The following is a 21,018-nucleotide window of genomic DNA, read 5'->3' on the forward strand; positions in this document are numbered from 1 at the left end:
TATTAAACGATTCTGTATTAGCCTGTCTTTGCCATCGACTCAGTATGAAACGAATGGCTCTAGCCATAAGATAGAAAGGAATTACAAAAGCAACAGCACGACACAAGGTGAACTGGAAACAGTACACACTATAAGACCAACCATTCTCTAGAAAGGAGACAGTAAAACTCATCAAGCGTTGATCACCAACTTACTGAAAAATAGGCCATAGCTTTCTCCCCATCAGTATTTAAGAGCGAAGCAGCATGCTTTAGAAGTTTAAGTGTTATATACTGCAAATTTGGAAGAGATAAAGCAAGCCTCAAACAATAGCCAAAAAAAGACAGCCAGAGATCCCAACAACAGTATGTGGGATACGCATAAAAATACAATGCTAAATGATACAGGTTAGAGATGAAGTAATGGTCTGGTAGCATGTTTAAATGCAAGACATTTGAGCCACATTATTTAATTTCAAGATCCAGCCAGAGGTACATACAATTAGACCAATAAACTGGAATAAAGCAATACCGCTCGTGCTACTGTAAACATAGTCATCATGCTCAGCTTCGAGGACATGGTGCTCCAATGCTCCAATTGCCAAAGTTTGAGGATCGTACAGATCTAAAGGGCCACGGGAGATTGTCCAACCAGTCCTGCATAATAGCCCAGAAGCATGAGGGAAGCAAAATAACAAGCAGTGATCATAACATGTGATGCACTTCCATAATTCCATTATGGGACTAGGCAAGGCAGAAAGGTAACAATATACTGCATGGCAGGTGCAGCTGGAAAGGTAAAATGAAACTGGACTAACATAAAAGAGGAAGAGTAAACAAAATCTATACCTTTTTATCTGAGAAGTAAAAACTCTCCTTTACATTTAAGCTAATCATATATGTAGTTTGTGTTATGCAAGCAAAAACAATAGGTGAATTCATAAAAGAATAAAACACTAGACATCAACATACAAACTACAGAATTTTCAACTTGCCTGATATTATTTGGAGCAACTTCGGGCTGTAGGGGCTATAACCCGGTTTGTACGGATGTGGATAAATTTAAATTTTCCATAAGAATATGTAATTTAATATGAATATGCCACTTTTTTTTGGCCTCAATATGCAACCATTGAATACACTACTTTAACCTTTCTTGGAACAAACGGCTAATTTTCTCCCAATGATCAACCTTTGGTTATTTATATTTCTATTCTACCCTCAGTATGAGCATGCATTGTTTACTTCTTTTTCTTCATTATCTAGGTTTGGCTCCAATATTGAGGTTCTTTGCAAACAGAGTTTGTAAACAGAGTTCATAATTCACAGTCCACAAACTGAAATTTGAAATCTGCATACTATATCTCAGAAGGTTAGCTGAAATCTGCCTTTTTTTTTTTTTTTTTTGCTGATATTGCAATGAGGTTACCTGATGGCAGATCTCACAAATAGTGTCTCCCTTTTCATTGCACCATAGCTGAACGCATCTCCAGTGTGCCAACTAATGTTTTAAAAAAAAAAAAAAAACTTTAATTGCATCATCAGATAAGATGTTTTCCATATACTAGATGCTAGTTATCAGTGCTATGTTTCGGCAACGTTTCATATGATTGAATTTAGAAAGTGGTTTATGGTATTAAAGATGCTTTCATGGTGCCCCTACAAGAACAGGGAATGTCCATATTATCAAGGCTATCCTCCTCCTGACAAATGCGACATTCTACTCTTTGAACAAGGTGGTCATCGTCCGATGTTTCACATCCGCCAACCTCAACGACATGAATAACACTATGATATATATCAGCAATTCGAGAACTGGAACCCTCATCACCATCATGCGGTGATTGCAGACTTGCAGGAATTACAAGGGGGTCGATAGACACAACGAAGTGGTCCTCCGTTGTTTGTCAGACAGCCGAACCTCCTATTGCCAACCCTTCCCTAAATTACCAAATTTTTCAAAAACGAAATTGATGAACAAAATCATGAGACGAAAGAGATAGCAAAAGTGGGGAAATCAGACAAACAGACAGGAAAAGATAGGTGCTTTTTCTTGAACCAAAAACTGAAAGATGCAAAGAAATGAATTATCAGTGAGGAGAAGGCTTGCAGAAATGCATGTGGAAGGAGGAAAATAAAAGATGAGAGAGGGAGAGAAAGAGCATTGTTATCCTAATAAACGAGGAGTAATGGAGGTTTCCTAGAGATGCATCCAAACGCACCGATTCAGGCGTGTTGAGTGGGAGAAGCTGAGTTCTCATGGGGGCGGTGGTGGGTGAACAAGCTCCATTTCTTTCGTGGGATTTCTTTTGGCTGCTGGTGTCTCCTCACGCATAGTGGGCGATTCTTCCCGTATCAGCAATCTCAAAGATCAATTTTACACTCTTTCTCTTTTCATTCGCCATCCATTTCTAATCATTCATAGTTTATTACTTGAGAACTGTAATCACCTGTAAAGGATACATCTGATGCCAGTAAATCTTATCCAGATTTGTACGAATACTTCAGTGATGCTGTCATCATATCACAGGCAGTATTTTTCGTTTTCCACCATAGCTGCACACTTCAACCTTCCATCCATCCATCCATTTCAGGTCCTACGAAAAACAAAAGAAAGTTAAAAACTTTCATTAATTTCTATTTTCTATAGATTATTTCCGGGCTATAGAAACCATCACTATCACTTGGATTTTCCGGAACTTTTCTTGTTGCCTTGCACACACAAATATACACGCCTATCACGTATAGTCATTCAACTGATACTCTGGGGGCACTTTGTAGCCTTGGAGGCTGGCACAATATAAAATAATCATCATCAAGTTCAAAAACTTATTAAATGTGGTATTATCTTTTTTTTCCTCCCTCCATCAATCGCTGATTTTTGAACCAACATTTCGAAAAATATTGAGATAAAGAATATGAAGATAATCCAAATTTTATTTGATTATATAAACTCAATAAATACCTAAATTTTCTCTCTTAATACAAATGTTTTATTAACTTCTTTTTGGCCGTAGGTTTCATTAACTTCTATATATACGAGTTAGCTTCTAATGTTGGCCAGGGGGTAAAAAGATTTAACTTCTAATATCTATTTTACCTGAAGTTAACTTATTATATCTGACGTTTTAAGCTATAATATAATATAATATAATGTGGAAATTGAATAACTTATTGCTAGCCAAAAAAATATAATATTACCTCCGGTCTTTAATATAAAACCTTATTTAACTTTTATTTTAGTTCTAAATATAAGATCGCAATCCAGTTTGTCTCTAATATTTGTATGTTTTTTTCCCAAGATAGTCTTAATAATAATAGTTTTAACCAACACACTTGATTAGCAAGGATATTTTAGGAAAAACAACACTTATTTATTACAAATAACTAACTTAACCTTTTCTTTTAATCTCCTCAAATTAGTCAATTAACTCTTATAATTAGGACCGGAACTAATAATAATCGATGAACTTAATGTCTTCATAAATACTACCAGTGCTACATTGAGTGGCAAAAAAAAACAATCTTACTGGAACATAAACGGACTCATCCGTCCCCTCTTCAGCCAATCATCATCATATTACCTATAGTTCATCAAATTTAAAAAAGTAGTCGGTCTGCTGGCCCAAAAAAAATGTAGTCAGTCCCTTTCATATTAGTTGTCACAAAAATAGTATTTTATCTGTTTTAATTTTATCTTTTATTTTGTTCCTTTTTGCTTTTAAATTTCAAGAATGCATTAAACTGGGAGTAATAATATTTATTTAAAGAAGACTTAGGACATTTTAAGAAAGTAGTAGATGATAGATTCTTTTTAATTATAACCCACACACCTATTAAATCCTTTATGAAATATTCAAATTCACAATCTCACATTTTTAAAAAAAAATTAAAAGAGGTGTTTAGTATCATTTGGCTATAAGCCCCCGAAAGTAGTACATTAATCTTATAAAAAATATGTTATTCAATAATTTCCTTACTCTCCATAAAAATTGTTTTTGTAATAGGTCATATAAAAGAAAAGGGCAATAAAGGCATGAGATCAATTACGGAACACGATCAACAACTACATCCAGAAAAAATTACGACAACATAGATCAACCCAGGTCTAGGAAAATTATATTAATATATATATATGTATATATTACAGAATCGTATTTCGTTGCGACGCCGAAAACAAATTGGTAAAAAAAGTGCTATGATTAGGATCAGGAGCTTAGGACAACCCAGCTTTGAAATCCAAAATTCCAAAATTCTATCTATCTATCTATTACTCTTAGGAAAAATTATCTTTACATGGTGAATCTAATGAATCGGTGGCAAAAAAAAAATCTAATGAATCGAATTATCTTGTAATAAATTCAGGAAAACCAAAAAATTGCACTGAATGGATTTCACAAGCGTTCACAACTATAAGAAAAACCATGGACCCATGGAATAACTCTTTCATAACTCTACTAGCATTTAAAGACAATAATTTAAAAATAATCATTAGTCACTATACTCTTCCCCATTATTTAAGAAGGTATTAATCAAATCATTCAATCAGTGCAAAACAATTAATATTGTGAATTATGGACTAAATGTAACTTACATAACCACATGCTTGTCTTCGTAACAGAAAGTGAACGAATGATTAGTGAATATCACCCATTTAAAAAATGATGATTAGTGAATTCGATCAGTCGGTCGATGGAAGCCTCCACTGTTAAATGACAGAAAATATCATAATTAAATAAAAGATGGATAAACCCCAAATAAACAAAATGCCTTTCTTCTGATTTTTATATCTGGTTCCATGGAAATAAATGATTCACTAGAGTTCAGAGAGTTGGCGGAATTGTGATTTAGTGTGTTCAACTTTCTAGTTAATACTGTTGCTTGGAAGAAACACTAAAGTGTGTCATCAGCTACATATATAGTATTTTCTTCTATGCATGCTCATGGATCATGATGAAGCTCTTGGTTTTCAGGATCTCAGCACATAGTAGCAGTAGCATTACTACTCTTCGCTGGTTTCGATTACTACTTACGTAGAATGAGGTTCACACTGAACGAGGTGGTAACCGATAAGAACACATCTTGGAGGTTAATTATGAGTCTACTCGGCTAGGTACTAATTAATTGAAATTATTAGCCCTCTAAAAATTAAGGGGTGAATAGATAGGAATAATTATCCTTTCGTAATTAAAACTGATCTTGTAACTCTCGCAAGCACTGTACACGTTAAACATTAAGTCTCATTCATGCATGGAGGCGGCGGCGCACATTCTCCAACAAGTGATTATCCTCCCCTTTAATTTACTTCTCATACATTCATCATCTTCACATTCATGCTTTTTTCCTATATATATATATATATATATATATATTGCCTTCTTTCTCTCCTGCCCATCCACCCAGAGATCAGAAAACTATATTCTCCTTTTTCTCTGTCTGGGTTATATTCATCTGCAGCATGATGATGATGGGGAATCAGAGTCAGCCACTCGTGGGATGGAATGCTAAGAATGAATACGATGAAGTTCCATTCCCTCTCCCATATCCATTACCTTCATCTGACTTCAGGTATACATTAAACTGCTTCTGTACTTTCTGGTTAGGAATATGTTCTTAGAGTTGCTCTCATTATTGTAGTATCTTTTTCATCAGCGGAAATGGCAATGGATATTTTGGACTGGATTGGGCTGATGAGTTTGCCGCACCTTGGACGGAACCGGATGCTTTGTATGAAACCCTGGCCATTGAGCCAACACCGAGCGTGCAAGGTGTTTTGATTTATCGGTTTCTCTTGTCAACATGTATGTAGTATACCATTCTGATGTATAGTTTATGATCTTCTTCTACAGACTATGACTTTTACGACATTAAAAAGGGACTAGCAATATGGAATGAGATTGACCATGGGTTTGATTCAAATAAGCCTGTTTATGTGGCCTGCAATAATGAAGAAAGGGGGAAGGAAGTGAAGGAGGAAAGGGAGGTGAAACGATCAGGCCGAGAAGAGAGAAGTGGCAGCACCAAATTGTTGTCAAGGAAGACTATTTCTCAGTACTTCTATATGCCCATCACACAGGCGGCAAGGGAGCTTAATGTGGGCCTCACACTTTTGAAAAAAAGATGCAGGGAATTGGGAATTAGAAGATGGCCGCATAGGAAACTGATGAGCCTTCAAACCTTGATAAACAATGTAAAGGTTCGTTTCGTTCGATGCATTGTCAGATTTTCTTTGCTCTAATTAAAACGGTCGTGCATGTAGGTGCTGCAATTAATTTGGATGTTGATGCAGGAGCTAGGGCAAGAGGGGGGCCAGGAAAGTGAAGAGAAACTGAGGAATGCGCTTGAGATATTGGCGAAGGAAAAGAAGCTGATGGAGGAGATGCCAGATTTGCAGCTTGAGGATAACACAAAGAGACTCAGACAAGCTTGCTTCAAAGCCAACTACAAGAAAAGGAAGATCATGGGATCCTCAATGGAATCAGAGTCTTCAGCGAGTGAATATAATTATGACGATCAACTACATGACATCAAGCATCTGTTGCCATCCATCCCTTCCCATTTTACATCATAAATGTTCTTGCCGGTTTCTTCTTCTGTGCGTTACGTGAACGGTTTCCTCTGTGTTTTTTTTCTTTTGGAAAAATGGCAATAGAATGATTTTGGTTCTAGTCTGGACTAAGGTACTTCGGTAGAAATGAACGCCGATCAATCGTGTTCGATTTTGGTTAGACTATTAGAGAGAAATGAAGGATACACATTGAAGGATTTCGTTATATCTGAAAGAATACGGGGGAGTGGAGATTCCCCCGCATGAGCGCCAGTCATTAAATTTAACAATCAGTTGAACCAAATTCCCGCTTTTTCTCTCAAAATTTGGTAAATTTTAGCAGTAAAAAGAAGACCTAATTTTATTAAATATACACTTGGTCATAAACAATGTTCAGAACCTGAATATTTTTGTCTCCTTGAAATTGACAGAATTTAAATGAAAAGTGAAGGGGCCTAATCTAGGCATTGACTTTGTACATTGATTGATTTATGAATTATTTATCATATGCGTGACGCCTGAGAGAAGCAAGAGCAAGCCAAAAAAATTGCAGAAGATGAAACTCAGGAAGAAGAGACAAATTTGATCGAGAAATGGGATAATCATGCCTGATGATACAGCTGCCACCAGTGTGCAATGAAGTAAAATAATTTATCCTTAATTTGCTGGTTTGTATGACTCACCACTAGCAGTGATCCTGCCAAATTGGTAGATAGGCATTATTTTTCAAAATCTGACAAGAACGACCATCACAACGTTTCTACATGATAACGTTAGTGATATACTGAGATATCTCACCCAACTCAAAGCTCAACAAAAGACAACAGAAATGGAAACTCCCGTTCTACAAAACTGGAAGCAGAATGATGATGCTACAACAAATCTATGTAAGAAGTGCTTATTCTTCAAAGGACGCTTAGGCAGCAACTGATTGTTTTGAAGCAAAATCGATTCCCTTCTCAATGCTAGCCTTAAGTTCTGGTTTTAGTGCTTCCACTGCCTTCTGCTCATACTCAGTCAACCCTTGGAGGTCAGATGTTACGAAAGCTTCCAACCCTTTTCTTCCCAGCTTTACCCTTGAGGCAAAGAATGGAAGCTCAGTCAGTTCTGACTGTACATATGAGCACTCATACACATCCCCATCTCCGTCGAGCGCACGGAGAGATGATTCCACAAATCTAGCTGCCGCGTATGCCATTGACAAAGTGGCAGACCCTGCACCTGCCTTTGCTTCAACAACTTCTGTTCCAGCATTCTGAATCCTGACAGTTAACTGTTCGATTTCTTCATCAGTAAAACTTACTGTAGGTTTTGTCTTTGACAACAGAGGAAGGATGGTGATCCCGGCATGACCTCCCACAACTGGGACATCAACATCAATCAATTTCAGGTTCTTCTTCTGTGCGACAAATGTGTTTGCCCTCACAACATCCAAGGTAGTAACACCGAAGAGCTTCTTAGGATCATATACGCCCTTCTGTTTCAGAACTTCAGCTGCAATAGGCACCGTAGAATTTACTGGGTTGCTGATAACATGAATAAAAGCATCAGGGCAGTTATCTGCAACAGCTGAAACTAAGTCCCTAACGATGCCAGCATTGATGTTGAAAAGGTCATCACGAGTCATGCCGGGTTTTCTTGGAACTCCAGCAGGGATGACAACTACATCTACACCTTTCAAAGCGTTTGCTAACTCAGGAGGTCCAGTGAAATCCTTAACTTGAGAGGGAGTATTGCAATGACTGAGATCAGCAGCAACTCCCTTGACATTGGCAATATCATAAAGATGAAGGTCGGAAACTAATGGGGACATCTTGATAAGAAGAGCTAAAGGTTGACCAATTCCTCCAGCAGCGCCAAGAACTGCCACTTTGTAGGAAGCTTGGGGCTGCAAGTGGTACTGGGGGTTTTGGTTTGTCTTTTGAGCTTTGGGTGCAAAAGAAGCCCTAAAAGCAGCAAGAGTTTCCTTGCCCAAGAAGGATGTTTCTGCTTCACAGCTAATGTGGGATGCTGCCTTGAGACCACAGAAGCTCTTCAGAGAATTCTGAGACTTGAACCTCAAATCAAAGGGTTTTGATTGGGGAAGTGAGCTCCCTCTTTGGCTGAGGGAGGTGGCTGATCCAATTGTGAAGGTTGCTGCTGAAGCTGCTGCCATCTCAGTGTCTGTGACGCACAGAGTATTTACCCCATTTCATTAAAACATTCGGAATACATATTGAAACCATAAAAATTATAAGGTACATAACGCACACAAATGTAGATGAAGTTGCAAAAATAGAAGAAACAGGGGAAAGGAAAAACAGAGACAAAACACAAGGTTTTTTAAATCACAATTTGCCTGATAGCCGGGAAAAAACTGACTTAGAGTTAGAAACCATGAAGGTCAAACGCAAAGAAACGGGTATCACCTCATCTAAAGAAGCAGAGCAAGGCACAAACAGATGATAACTAGAGCAGAGTAGTAATAAAATGACTTATTCATACAACTGACCCAGTGATAAATTTGACACCTATTAACTACATCTTACTTCCACTCAAACAAGTGGCAGAATTACCAGAAAAACTAAAGGCCGTTGCCTTGTCTAAAGAATTATAAATTTTATTTGATTTATCTGACCCGATCAGAGGATAAAAGCAAATTATAGATAAAAATTGAATCGGCTGGCTAAAATTATGTCATCTGCAAAAATTTCGAAGTTGCACTACATTAGAAAATATATTAGTCAAGCATTCTACTTTCTGACGTTGAGCAGAAACTTTCAATAGAAAAAAAAAGAAGAAATTGTTACATTTGTAAGATACAAATACAAATACACTACATATTAACTATGCAAGGCGTAGCCATTGTTTTCATTCCACCCCTCGCAAATAAAGAGAATAAAATATACAGCTCCCTGTTGTTACATTCTCTATATAAGTCACCTCATAATAGACATTCCTAGGTGAGTATAGTAATTTTGTCCGCCCTGATGTAAAGTCCTAACATTCATCAGTCACATATACCATAGAATCAGAAAAAACTCCAATGAATTGATGTATTCTATAATAACAAGGAATACTTTTCTTGGATACAAACAATATCCTTCATCAAACACATTGCCCATAACAGGAATGGACACGAATTCAGCTCAAATACCAAACATCTCTCAATATCAAAATAAATATAGTGGACAAGGACAAAAAGCCAGCACCCATCAGCCCCGGAAAGAAGAGCAAGCTGCAACTCTACGAAAGGTATCGACTTTCAACAAGATTAACATGACCAGATCCGGTACCACAACTTATAACGAAGTTAATATCGAAAAAATAAAACAATGGAAAGACGAGATCTCAGGGACAAAACGCCTCAAACACTCGGAAACAAATAAACGAGAGAGAAAGAGCAGAAGAGAAGCAAAGGAGAATGAGTCAAACCTCGGATAGCCCAGAATTCAAGCTAGGACGGGAAATGAAGTCGGTGAAGCTCGAACCTTTCGGTTCGGTAGAGAAAATAGGGAAGGAGAGGGAAAATGGGGATTTTTACGAAGCAAATATGAAGCCCTTCACGCTTGGAATCTCCGCCTATTAGCTTCGTACAAATCACTGTTGCCTTCAAATGCAAAGTTCAGGGGTTGGTGAGGGAACGTCCCTAGTAGAGGCGGTAACGCTGTTTATAACGGAATCTGTTCACCTTTGTCCTCAGAATCTACCCAAGAGAGAGAGATTATCTTTTCTGACTCCTAAATCCTGGCCCTTCGCGTCTTCAACGGATCTGATGTATGTAAATATTTATAGAAAAAGTAAAACATGACTTGTGCATGAATTATGAAGTCATTACATTTTTTCATTTTATATTTGATGATATTGATAGTGATTGTGACATTGGTGTCTAATGGTTAATTAAGACATGGTGTCTGTCTATATATACACACACATATATATTCAAGAACAATGCATAATAAATACTACTCCTCCGGTTCTTACTCAATTCGAGTTAGTTTTAGTCATAAATATAAGACTCATTTCTTATATTTATCAATTTTCTCTAAATTGTCCCTATAGATATTCCCTCAACCATAATCAAGTAAAGGAATGAGAGAGGGTATTAAGAAAGATGATTATGGTGTTTTAGGAAAACTATGTCACTTTTTTTATAATAAATTAACTTACCTAACTTTCTTAATATAATCAAATTAATTAAATGGGTCTTATATTAAGGACCGGGTGAGTACCTCTAATCCTAATTATAAGACCTAGTTGACTGATTTGAAGAAATTAAGGAAGTAAGTTAAATTATTTATATATAATAAATAGGTATTATCTTTCCTAAAATATTCTTACTAATCAAATATATTGACTAGAATTACCATTATTAGAAGGACCATCTTAGGAGAAAATGTATAAATATGAGAGACAAAGTAGATTAGAGTTTTATATTTAGAACCAAAATAAAAGTCAAACAAAATCTTATATTAAGGACGGGAGGTAGTGTAATTTTTATAACTAAAAGTTATATGAGTAAATTCTTTTAATGAACAGAAAATGAGTCATTAATTAGATGAAATTGTTTACTTGTTTTAATATATCTATAATTATAGTGTGATTCTAACGCATTTTTAAACAAAATCAGTGCAATCCGTAGACAAGCTTCATATTAAAAAAAATAAAAAAACTATAGATTGATAAGACAGAAATATATAAAAGAGTAATACCTGACCGATCAAGGATTTTCATGATATGTATATGTATTCACATCCTTATCTAATAATACTAAGTATTAGTTCAAAAGTTTGTTTGACCTTCAATTTAATTCTAAATATAAGATCATGATCTTTTTTTTTTTTATATTTATCCATTTTTTTAAAGTAGTCTTTATAGGTTGCACATGTTAAAGATTCCATCGAATGATAATTCTAGTTAGTACATATTATTAGTAAGAATATTTTAGAAAAAATAACACCTATTTATTACAAATAATTAACTTGACTATTTTTTTTAATCTTCCCAAATTAGTCTAAGTTGGGTTCAGGGGCTTATTAAGGTCAGGGTATGCCTTGAAGCTCAAAGAACTTTTACTGAGATATTTACAGATTATTTACTTACAAAATCCTCATATCAATAATGAGATTCAAACTGAAGATTTTGTAGGTTATGAGCTGACTCCTTGCTCATCGGATTAAGTCTCGTTGGTACTCCTAATTAGCATATTAAATCAATGAATGATGATGCACACAAACAAGTCTGCTCGCACCGCCGCTGTGAAATTTGGATTTTCAATTGGGCCCAAAATCCAAACATCAAATCAGAAGAATCTCATGCTGATTTGTACCGGGAAAAAAGAAAAAGAATCTGGTGCTGAAAATTCAGTGGGCAGGCCACAGAATTTTGCAAAACAGTGTATTTATTGTAAAGTTATTACAATTTTTTTTATTTTCATATCATTGATATTAATGTTACTAAACTATAATTTTAAAAATATTCTTACAATATACAAAATAAATATGAAAAAAATTTATCTTGATTTATAAAAAATATTTTTTTAAATTTTTTTTGAGGCGTTCCAAACACCTCCTAAAACATGTTGGGTGTGAGTGTATACATATTCATGGACAATATGATTAATATAATTTTTTAACTAAACTGTTGGCGGAAAAGAAACTAATTTTTTGAACTAAACATTATATCGTATGAGTAAATTTTTTCAATGAACAGAAAATGAATCAGTAATAAAATGAAATTGTTTGCTTGTTTTTAATATATTTATAATTAGAGTGTGATTCTAATGCAATTTTAAACAAAACTAGAGTAATCCATTAATAAGCTTCATATGAAAAATCGAACACTATAATTTGATAAGACAGAAATAAAAGAAAGAGTAATACCTGACTGACCAAGCATTTTCATAATATGTGTTTTGCGCTTGGTATAATTCATTTTCACATATTTATTTACGGACAATATTAATATGCATATTAAGTCAATAAACAATGATACGCAAAAAGAACTAGGATCAAGTAGAAAGAAAAACTTGCAAAACACCAAATCTAATGGCATTCAATTCATCACATGAGTCGTGCTTTACTTATTCTATAAATATATTTACGCGAAGGGTCAAGATTTAGGAGTGTAACTCAAAAGAGATAATTTCTTGGCCTGAATTTTGCATTTGAAGACAACAGTGATCTGTTCGAAGTTCATGGGCAGAGTTTCCAAGCGTGAAGGCTTCATATTTGCTTCGTAAAAATCCCCACTTTCGCTCATGAAGAATCATAGCACCCCTATGAAGTCCTGATCTAAACGTCTACGTGACATGGAAGTAACTGCACAGTTCCAATTGCAGTCGCAAGCTCATTCAAGAAAGTCAGAAACCAAGCACTTTATTCCCAAACACTGAGCAAATTAAGGTCTCACAAATTCGACTCCCTCAATAAACGAAAGGAACAGGAAACTCACCTGTTGACGGCCCACAAACTGAACGAGGACTTAGGAGGAGGACAAATCAGATCTGGTAGACTCGGATTCTCACTGTTGAATTCGAAGGAAAGAGCTGGAGAGGGGAGTGGAGGGCCGCCCTGAGCTTCTGTGATTTGGGAATGAGACTGTTGCTGACGAAGAGATCTGGAGGGGAGGAGGAGTGGACGCCGGCGATGCTGTGGCTTGTGCTCGGAACTGGAGTGGACTATCGTTAGCCGTTGCTGGGCTTAGGAGGCACCGTAAGAAGATGAGGAAAGGGTTTTGAGTGACAAGTGAGTCTTTCGGCACTGAATTTTGCAAAACAGCACAAAGTTATAGTAGTGTTGATTATTGATCATCGAATTGAATTCCCTTTTTTAGCGCCGAGAGAAAAAAGGACAACCACATTATTTAGATCACATGATTCATCTCCCAATCTCTCTTGGAAAATTTCCTTCCTTCGTTCTATCGTGCCAAAAAATGAAGGGAGAACAGGTGTATAATCTAGGTAAACAATTTAAGTACTAAAAAATTCTACAATAAATCTTCAACATGTAGTGACAAAATCTGGTATGAGAGATAAGAACAGGTCTCAGTATATGGATCACTTAAAAATTCTCTTAGTAATTAAATTACTTAAGTGGGAATACACCCTAATTTCCCTGGGAGAAAAATCTACAAATCAACAACTTAACGTGACTAGTGACGACTGCATGATATTAGCAGAACTTGAGAAAACAAACATCATTATCAGGCCAATGAGCATTAATCCTGTGCCTTGCCCTTCCACGCCACACAGCGGGCAACTTGATACCTATTTATTTTTATTTTAAGCAAATCATCCGCAAAACCATCTTAAATCAAGTTTCTCCCCTTAAACTTCCTATCTACTTTGTCAAGTCTCTTGTTTTTCGGACATGAAGATTCAGAATCTGCCAATCCATGACATAATTTTCCCACTGGCGATGTATAATATCCAGTTAGATACAACCATATAGCAGTTTGAACCCTTAACAGGAGAAAAATCATCATTGATACATACAACTTAAAGCTGGAATCTCTAATTTTCCAGCACGGCTGAACCGAAAAAAAGGGTCTCAGTTCAATCGCTTTGCATTCTAAGAACCATATTTGAAACTTATAAAATGATAGGAGTTCATACATTAAGCTTATCCATCTCCCTCCTGAGTGCATTAGCCCTCACCAAGCTTCCGATGGTGTTGACGGCCAGCTTCAAATCCTCCAATGGATTCCCAGGCGCCACCGTCTTGTACAGATAGCTATCAAAAGTCATCTTCTGCACATACTCATCGGCACACATCTCCACAAACGCCTCTCTCGCTGGGTTCGACCTGTAGAACACCTTCTGCAACACATCCAACACCTTGTACGTTGGCCAATATGTTTGATCCCACTTCTTCAAGTACTTCCTCAAATCATCTTCGTTCACCATCTTCTTCCCATTCTCTGAGCCTTCCACGATCGCTTCTGCACACATCCTTCCACTCTTTGCCGCAAAATAGATTCCTTCGCCGGAGCATTTTGTCACGTATCCGGCAGCGTCACCGACCAGTGCTACTCTCCCCGACAACCTTCTTGGTCTGGGGTGTTCTGGTATGGGATGGGCCTCTACTCGGATGATTTTGCCTCCTAGAATCTTGTCCTTTGCTCTGTTCCTTGTAGCAAGTTGGAATTTCTTGATGTCTCCCTTGTGAGTCACGGTGCCGGTTCCCACAGCCACATGGTCGCATTTTGGAAACACCCATCCATAGAAATCTGGAGAAACATCATCACCCACGTACATTTCTGCAAGATCCTCGTAATACACCATCTTGTCGTCCGGAATTTTAATCCTCTCCTGGAAAACCATGGCGGCAGATTGAACATGTGATGGTAAAAGGAAAGGTTCAAAGCATGAAATTTCCAGCACTCCAGAGAACCAATTCGGGAAATTAACAGCAACTCAATAAAAAATTAACAAAATTCCAAGTTGTTCTACTTTATTTCTTCTTTCTTTATTTCTTTTTGGGTTAAGGCGTATGAACTGTGAAGTAACAATCTTGAACAAAGTTCCAGAATCCAGTGAGAGAGATTCGAGAAAGCCTGATGATGAATGTACCTGAAAAGCAATGGCGTATTCGTAGTCACCAGCATTAATAGACTTGGCGACTCTGGAATTAGCCCCATCAGCTCCAATCACAGCGTCCACTTCCAGCGTACGCTTTTCACCGACCCCACCGGTTTTCCCGTCGTAGCTAGAGAAATGCAAAACGTAGGGGGAATTCTTGTCTTTTGGGATATCCATTTTCAGAAACAACCCGTTTATGATGGTCGCCCCATTTTCCTTGGCCCGGTCCCTCAGGTAAGAATCAAGTACCTCGCGCCGAACCATGCCGATGTATTCATGAGGTTTGAGGGTTTGACCGATATCGACGGCAACATTCGACGGAGAAATCATCTTCATTTTCGTGACACGGCGATCGATGATGTCCAAAGGCAAGTCAAACTCTCCGACCATACAGAGCGGAATGGCTCCACCGCATGGCTTGGCATTGTCGAGCTTGCGTTCAATTAGGTATGTCTCGATGCCACCTTTGGCTAATGTCTCGGCGGCTGAACCGCCAGCGGGACCACCACCAATGACTGCCACACGGAGATTCCGACCAGAGACCAGGGGGCTGTACTTACCGGCGACGATTTTGAGCTTCCGGTGGCGGATAGTAATGACTTTAGCTTGGCCAGTGAACTGGGTCTTCTCCGGCGACACTTGCCGAAGACCGACGAAGGATTTGAGCGCGATGGAGTTCATGTTTTGATGGGGTGTGAAAGCAGAGAGCTCAGAGCGAAAGAAGGGTCTCCGTTTATGCCTTTTTTTTCGTATGGTCGATGGATATGATTGAGGATTTGAAGGAATTGGGGACGTCCGATTGGTGAAGCTGACGGCGGAGATTTGATGTGGATAATGAAGTTTGGATTCTCGGGATGGTCTTGTCTTGGTTCTATTCTTCCGACCCGAGTTACTAAAAGAGTGCTTCGCTTTGGTTGCCTGTGAGAGGCTGGCCAGTTGCCACGTTGTGATACTTTCTGCCTGAACTCGCAAGATCTTTAGTGCCATGTCACTTCTCCTTCCCAATGACGTTTTGCCACATCAGCAGAACGACCCATCCACAACCTCACTGTTACATCCCTCCAGGGTTGAGATTTTTTAAGGTGATGAGCGATTTTTTTTTTAAATTTTTTTATGTATATATTTCCGCTCTACTTTAGAAAAAGTTTACGCATCACGCGAAGAAAAAAATATATAATTATCAAAAAATTGCCAAACAAATAAACAATATGTAATAATAAGATCTAGCATAATAAATAACAATGTGTCGCCAAGTGTTGGTTAAAAAAAAAAGTGTATTGCCAAATTATTTTGAGACCTTTTAATAAGCATTAGCTTTAATTTGCAATGCAATTTGAACTTTAAATTAGATTTTAAATTTAGAACCAGTCTGATATTAATTTTCCTTTTATTTTCTACATGATTTAATTCTTCATTTCTTGTCCTGGGAAAAAAAAGTTATGGGGAACGTCAGACTGACAGAAAGTCGGAAACAAAAGCATTGCAAAGCTAATATGAATAATTAAACTGTGACAAAAAGAAAAAATGAATCAGGTCAAAAAACAAAACAAAACAAAAGTAAAAAATGAATAATGCAAATCCACCCTTTCTTCCATTTTGCTTTTTTAATCTGCGTTCGTATGCTAGCTCGTTTCTGGTAAGTGCTAACAATAATGGCTGTAAAACCAGCCCCCTTGAAAGCGAAGTATAACGAAAGTCTACTGATTCGTACCTCCTACTCAGAACTCCGAAGCACGCCTGCGCCCTTTTATGCATAACATCTTTTATTTACCAAAATAATGTAATTTACTATTGTCTCCTCATCGGGTACGGTTTTGGGCTGGCCCAATGGGCTGCTTACCCCTTGAGTGTGCCTCGTGAGGTCCTATACGACTGGGCCACCCCACTGCCCATTCAACGCGATAAAATTTGAAGATCCTGAAGACTGTGTTGCTGCCAATTAGATTGAGTCTAATAGAATGGATTAATTTTTTACAACGTGACGAACCAAAATTTAAATCCCTGTTAAAAGAAGTATCCATATTTAATGCTTAATAATATTTCAAATAGGATTGACTCTAATAAGAGAATACCTGTGTGATAGTGGACATTCAGTGTCGTATAGCATACATAACATTTTTGTTCAAGGATAACAGGTGGATGAATAAGACAATGCTTGCTTTTCAACATGATCTTTTTTCCCCCTTCATAATCTTGTTATGTTCTGAATTTAGTATATTGAGGTTCATCTGGCACGTACGCGTATGCGTCCAGCATCTTTTAGAATCATCACACCCACCCCTCTAGTGTGTATCATTATTATGCATTACACATCAGTATATAATTGCAATGCGCAGCATTATAAGACTACAATATATTATGCTAATGTTGGATTGCACACAGATTGCCTCAAAAAAATTTAGAATCTAATTGCTTATAACAAGGCCCTCCACTCTTACAGGTGTACGATTCTGTTCTCATTTGTAAACAGATGTTGGACTAGCAGCCAGAGATCATTAGCTAAAAATATCATAATCAGAAGAAGAATAAAGAAGTCTGTGCCCATAACAGCTTTGTGTGAAGCACTTTCTCCACTGATTGATCCGAAGCAGTTATTAAATAGTTTGCTTTTATGAGATCTGTGAAGCATTCTGAGTGCTAAGTAATTGACATGATTGCTTCAACGATTTGGATTCTTTCATTGATAACTTTCTACCAACTTCCCTCCCTGTTTCTGGGTGGTCAAACGGTATCCTAGTTTTATATATCCTTTCGCTGAAAGAAGGGGTACAAACTAAAACTATTTGTCCGTTTGATCATACATGGAACCTGTCATCTACTACCCAACTTTATTTTGAATTCTTTTTTTATTAGTTAATATGGAGTGCAATATTAATGGCACCGTGCATGGTGGCCCATATATGATCAAAGAAAAGAAAAACACCTTGGCTCACACAGGCCCCTTGGGACTTAATGTGAGATATTTTATTATTATTATTATAAATTATTTAGGTATTTAATTAGGAATTAATAAAATATCCTGAGTGTGGCTCGTGGTCAGGAAAAAGGCCCAAGCCCAGTAGGGTTTTTATTTTCAGTCAGGATTATATTTCTCTGATTGTGAGAATTTAATTATGAGGTTTTTGATGACTAAAAGTTTACAGAGCGATACATTCAGAAACAATAAATCCTATCTGCTCCTTGAGGTTCCCTGACTGGTGATGGCTGAACCCGGTTGCCATCACTGTGCCTATCTCAGTCAAAAGAGACTTGAATCAATTTTCTCCTGATTCTAATCTATCTTGCAACTCTCATATTAATTAAGCAATAACTATGGTGAGAGGTAACTCTAATCTTAAGATTTTCCGCTGTATGTATTATAAGAGGATTCATTTTGTATTATCTAGATTGAATATAGGGTTAATTAATCTGGAAGTCCTTATAGTTTTAACCAATTTTGAATTAGGTCCTTATAGTTTTTTTTCTTTTTATCAGGTCCTTATACTTTCATCTATTTTTAATTAGGTCCTCGCATTTATTTTTCTTTTTATTAAGTCCTTATAATTTCACTAAAATTTTAATTAGGTCCATCTAGTTTTAATTTTTATTTATTAATTAAATATGAACTTAATTAAATAAATTAGTACTGAAATATAAAATATTAATAATTATATAATAAAAGATAAGTAATATAATTAATTAATTAAGGAAATTTTTTTAAAACAATTAATTTTTTTTGCTAAAAAAATAAAATTATTATAATAATTCATTATTTTTAGAATATTATTGTTTATAAACTAATATTACATAATATATACTATTTTATGTTTATAAAATAGTACTATTAGAATTTATAAAATAAAGAATAAAAAATTCAGGGACTTACTTAAAAATAAGGTGATCTTATAAGGACTTGATAAAAAGAAAAATAAATACAAGGACCTAATTAAAAACAGGTGAAAGTATAAGGATCTGATAAAAAGAAAAAAAATTATAGGGACCTGATTCAAAATTGGTTGAAACTATAAGGACTTGCTACTTAATTATCCCTTGAATATATTATATATATGTTATTTTGAATTTGTCTTACACTTCATTTTTAAGTAGAAGAAGTCTGTATGAATGATTGTAATATCGATTTCTATTAAACATAAACTTCACACAAACGAAAATATATTTTGATGAATAATTGTAAAATAAATAAATCTATCTTATTCTAAAATTGACAAACAGCATCAATTCTATATTAAGTGTAACTGTGTGCAAGTATGTGTGCATGTTGAATTAAGTCTTTTACAATACCGCAATAGTGCTATAAAAGAGAGAATGGGACGAGGAAATATGAATGAAACCCATTTCATCTAATCACACGCCCATTCTAAATTTTTTATCTCCATCTTTGTTAAACAAAACATACCATAAACAATGCAGAGAGCATCAACTCTGTGTGTGTATGGGTGATATTCTTGGATAAAAAGAAAAAACAACAGAAAGGGAAATTTGTAATTTATTAATCCCAGTGTTCTTTGAGACAGACAGACAGATAGATAGGGAACAGCAGATGAGCTTGCATAGACAAGTTCTTGAACAAACAGAAAGGCTTGTAGTTCTAAGATTAACATTACTTGGTAGTCTAAATACCCCACTAAATTACTCTCTCTCTCTCACACACACACACCCCCACACATGATTGCCTCGTAGAGTTTTACCATCTAAAGCCAGTTATTGAGAAGCAGAATTTTCCTGATAACTGCACTTAAAGTTCACAGGTCACAAGGGACACCCTTACGATACAGACACATCAATACATATTTCACACATTATGCTCCTTTTGGAGTGTGACGAGGATTAGGTCCATATGGTGAGTAGTCATGAAGTTCCAAGTCCATCCTCTCGCGTACACCTGACTCCTCCTTCCTCTGGTTTTCCTTAACAAAGACCTGTTCACGAACACAAGTTGGTTGACATATAATGCAACACATATGCCTTAAACCAGTTTATATACGATTCAAGAACATCAAGATCAAAACCTCTTGCTTATTTTCTGGAACAAGATGAACCTTCGGAACTTGCATAAGGTTTTCAGTTCCTGCTTATACACACAAGACAGAAAATATTGCGTAAGGACTCCAGAAAAGGAGGAGAAGTGAGAGAATATAGTCGTAGAACTTAATTACTTGTGATTGGGACTGCTTTCGAGCATAGAAGATGAGAGAGCCCCAAAAATATCAGAAATAGACGAAAGAGAGTGCCTGCCATTACTGCTATGAACTTCTAAGCTCTCGGTTGTGTTGCTTCTGATATATGGTAGGTGGGCAATTTATAGCGGTGGATGCGATGTTTCTAGATGTAGGAGCATGTTAATGGGGATGACATGAAAGCAACCACATTGCCAAGGTCAAAAAAGGTGATAGCAACCCATCATTTTAAGGGGAACTGAGGCTCGTTATATAGCTTTTATCAGTAACGTTGGTTGTGGATGTGAAAACTCAAAACCAGTTATTGGGGGGCAACTAAAAGGCACAAGGTATATTTTAAGTGAAGATAGAGCACACTATAAAAGTGGAAAGATGACGCAATTCAGAAATATCGGTGTGGCAGAACCTGCATTACACCAAACAATGAACAAATAGTATTGAAATGGTCAAGATAGGTATTTTCTGGGGTTAAACAATGTGATCTACCATCCTTATTTTATTTTTGATACGCTGGATGGCTCTGATCTAAATCTGATAACACAGCATGAGAGTTAATGATACTGGCTTTGTTCAGCTTCTGTGTAGTGCATGCACATTGAATATTTTGGAAAGTCACATTCAAGTTGTGGGGGAAAAAGTGGGGACAGCACTGTTGGTCCATTATATGAACCTAGACTAGTGTGGTGACAAGTTTGTTCTGTGGCGATCAAAACTTAGCATGTATAAATATAAGTAGTTGCGTGGTCACGTCTCTCC

At 36.6% G+C, this 21,018-nt stretch overlaps 4 protein-coding genes and 1 long non-coding RNA gene across 7 annotated transcripts; 1 reads left to right on the forward strand and 4 right to left on the reverse strand.

Moving 5' to 3' along the window:
• On the reverse strand, positions 1-2,389 carry LOC114713211 (uncharacterized). Of its 2 annotated transcripts, XR_003737316.1 has the most exons (3): positions 2,201-2,389; positions 511-1,919; positions 1-272 (listed from the first exon to the last, which is right to left on the reverse strand). It is a non-coding gene; the product is annotated as an uncharacterized LOC114713211 (long non-coding RNA). The 2 variants fall into 2 exon arrangements; XR_003737315.1 differs by lacking the exon at positions 2,201-2,389 and having other exon boundaries at positions 511-2,180.
• Positions 2,390-5,016: 2,627 nt separating this feature from the next.
• LOC114713219 (protein RKD2) lies at positions 5,017-6,549 on the forward strand. Its single transcript, XM_028897815.1, has 5 exons — positions 5,017-5,066; positions 5,436-5,546; positions 5,631-5,746; positions 5,828-6,174; positions 6,268-6,549. The coding sequence occupies exons 1-5, from the start codon at positions 5,017-5,019 to the stop codon at positions 6,547-6,549; spliced, it is 906 nt and encodes a 301-aa protein (XP_028753648.1).
• LOC114713210 (uncharacterized) lies at positions 5,355-20,351 on the reverse strand. Of its 2 annotated transcripts, XR_003737314.1 has the most exons (4): positions 20,242-20,351; positions 20,095-20,153; positions 19,719-20,004; positions 5,355-5,365 (listed from the first exon to the last, which is right to left on the reverse strand). XR_003737314.1 is itself a non-coding variant. In XM_028897805.1 (3 exons), exons 1-3 carry the CDS (start codon positions 20,321-20,323, stop codon positions 19,885-19,887), a joined length of 261 nt encoding a protein of 86 aa, XP_028753638.1. In that variant the 5' UTR covers positions 20,324-20,351; the 3' UTR covers positions 19,547-19,884. The 2 variants fall into 2 exon arrangements, 1 of the variants encoding a protein (XP_028753638.1); XM_028897805.1 differs by lacking the exon at positions 5,355-5,365 and having other exon boundaries at positions 19,547-20,004.
• On the reverse strand, positions 7,101-10,197 carry LOC114713209 (malate dehydrogenase, chloroplastic). Its single transcript, XM_028897803.1, has 2 exons — positions 9,940-10,197; positions 7,101-8,688 (listed from the first exon to the last, which is right to left on the reverse strand). Exon 2 carries the CDS (start codon positions 8,678-8,680, stop codon positions 7,442-7,444), a length of 1,239 nt encoding a protein of 412 aa, XP_028753636.1. The 5' UTR covers positions 8,681-8,688; positions 9,940-10,197; the 3' UTR covers positions 7,101-7,441.
• On the reverse strand, positions 13,882-15,806 carry LOC114713208 (geranylgeranyl diphosphate reductase, chloroplastic). Its single transcript, XM_028897802.1, has 2 exons — positions 15,077-15,806; positions 13,882-14,815 (listed from the first exon to the last, which is right to left on the reverse strand). Exons 1-2 carry the CDS (start codon positions 15,764-15,766, stop codon positions 14,114-14,116), a joined length of 1,392 nt encoding a protein of 463 aa, XP_028753635.1. The 5' UTR covers positions 15,767-15,806; the 3' UTR covers positions 13,882-14,113.
• Positions 20,352-21,018: the final 667 nt, after the last annotated feature.

Source organism: Neltuma alba, unplaced genomic scaffold (assembly GCF_004799145.2).
Source record: "Neltuma alba isolate B1F8T4 unplaced genomic scaffold, ASM479914v2 tig00011420_pilon, whole genome shotgun sequence".
In the NCBI taxonomy this organism is placed as follows: Eukaryota; Viridiplantae; Streptophyta; class Magnoliopsida; order Fabales; family Fabaceae; genus Neltuma; species Neltuma alba.

Coding starts and splice junctions, on each gene's coding strand:
- LOC114713219 (XM_028897815.1), top strand. CDS start 5,017: ATGAGGTTCACACTGAACGAGGTGGTAACCGATAAGAACACATCTTGG. Junction 5,547..5,630: donor TTACCTTCATCTGACTTCAG/GTATACATTAAA, acceptor CTTTTTCATCAG/CGGAAATGGCAATGGATATT. Junction 5,747..5,827: donor GCCAACACCGAGCGTGCAAG/GTGTTTTGATTT, acceptor CTTCTTCTACAG/ACTATGACTTTTACGACATT.
- LOC114713209 (XM_028897803.1), bottom strand. CDS start 8,680: ATGGCAGCAGCTTCAGCAGCAACCTTCACAATTGGATCAGCCACCTCC.
- LOC114713208 (XM_028897802.1), bottom strand. CDS start 15,766: ATGAACTCCATCGCGCTCAAATCCTTCGTCGGTCTTCGGCAAGTGTCG. Junction 14,816..15,076: donor AATACGCCATTGCTTTTCAG/GTACATTCATCA, acceptor ATGGTTTTCCAG/GAGAGGATTAAAATTCCGGA.
- LOC114713210 (XM_028897805.1), bottom strand. CDS start 20,323: ATGGCAGGCACTCTCTTTCGTCTATTTCTGATATTTTTGGGGCTCTCT. Junction 20,154..20,241: donor GAAAGCAGTCCCAATCACAA/GTAATTAAGTTC, acceptor GTGTATAAGCAG/GAACTGAAAACCTTATGCAA. Junction 20,005..20,094: donor TTCCAGAAAATAAGCAAGAG/GTTTTGATCTTG, acceptor GTTCGTGAACAG/GTCTTTGTTAAGGAAAACCA.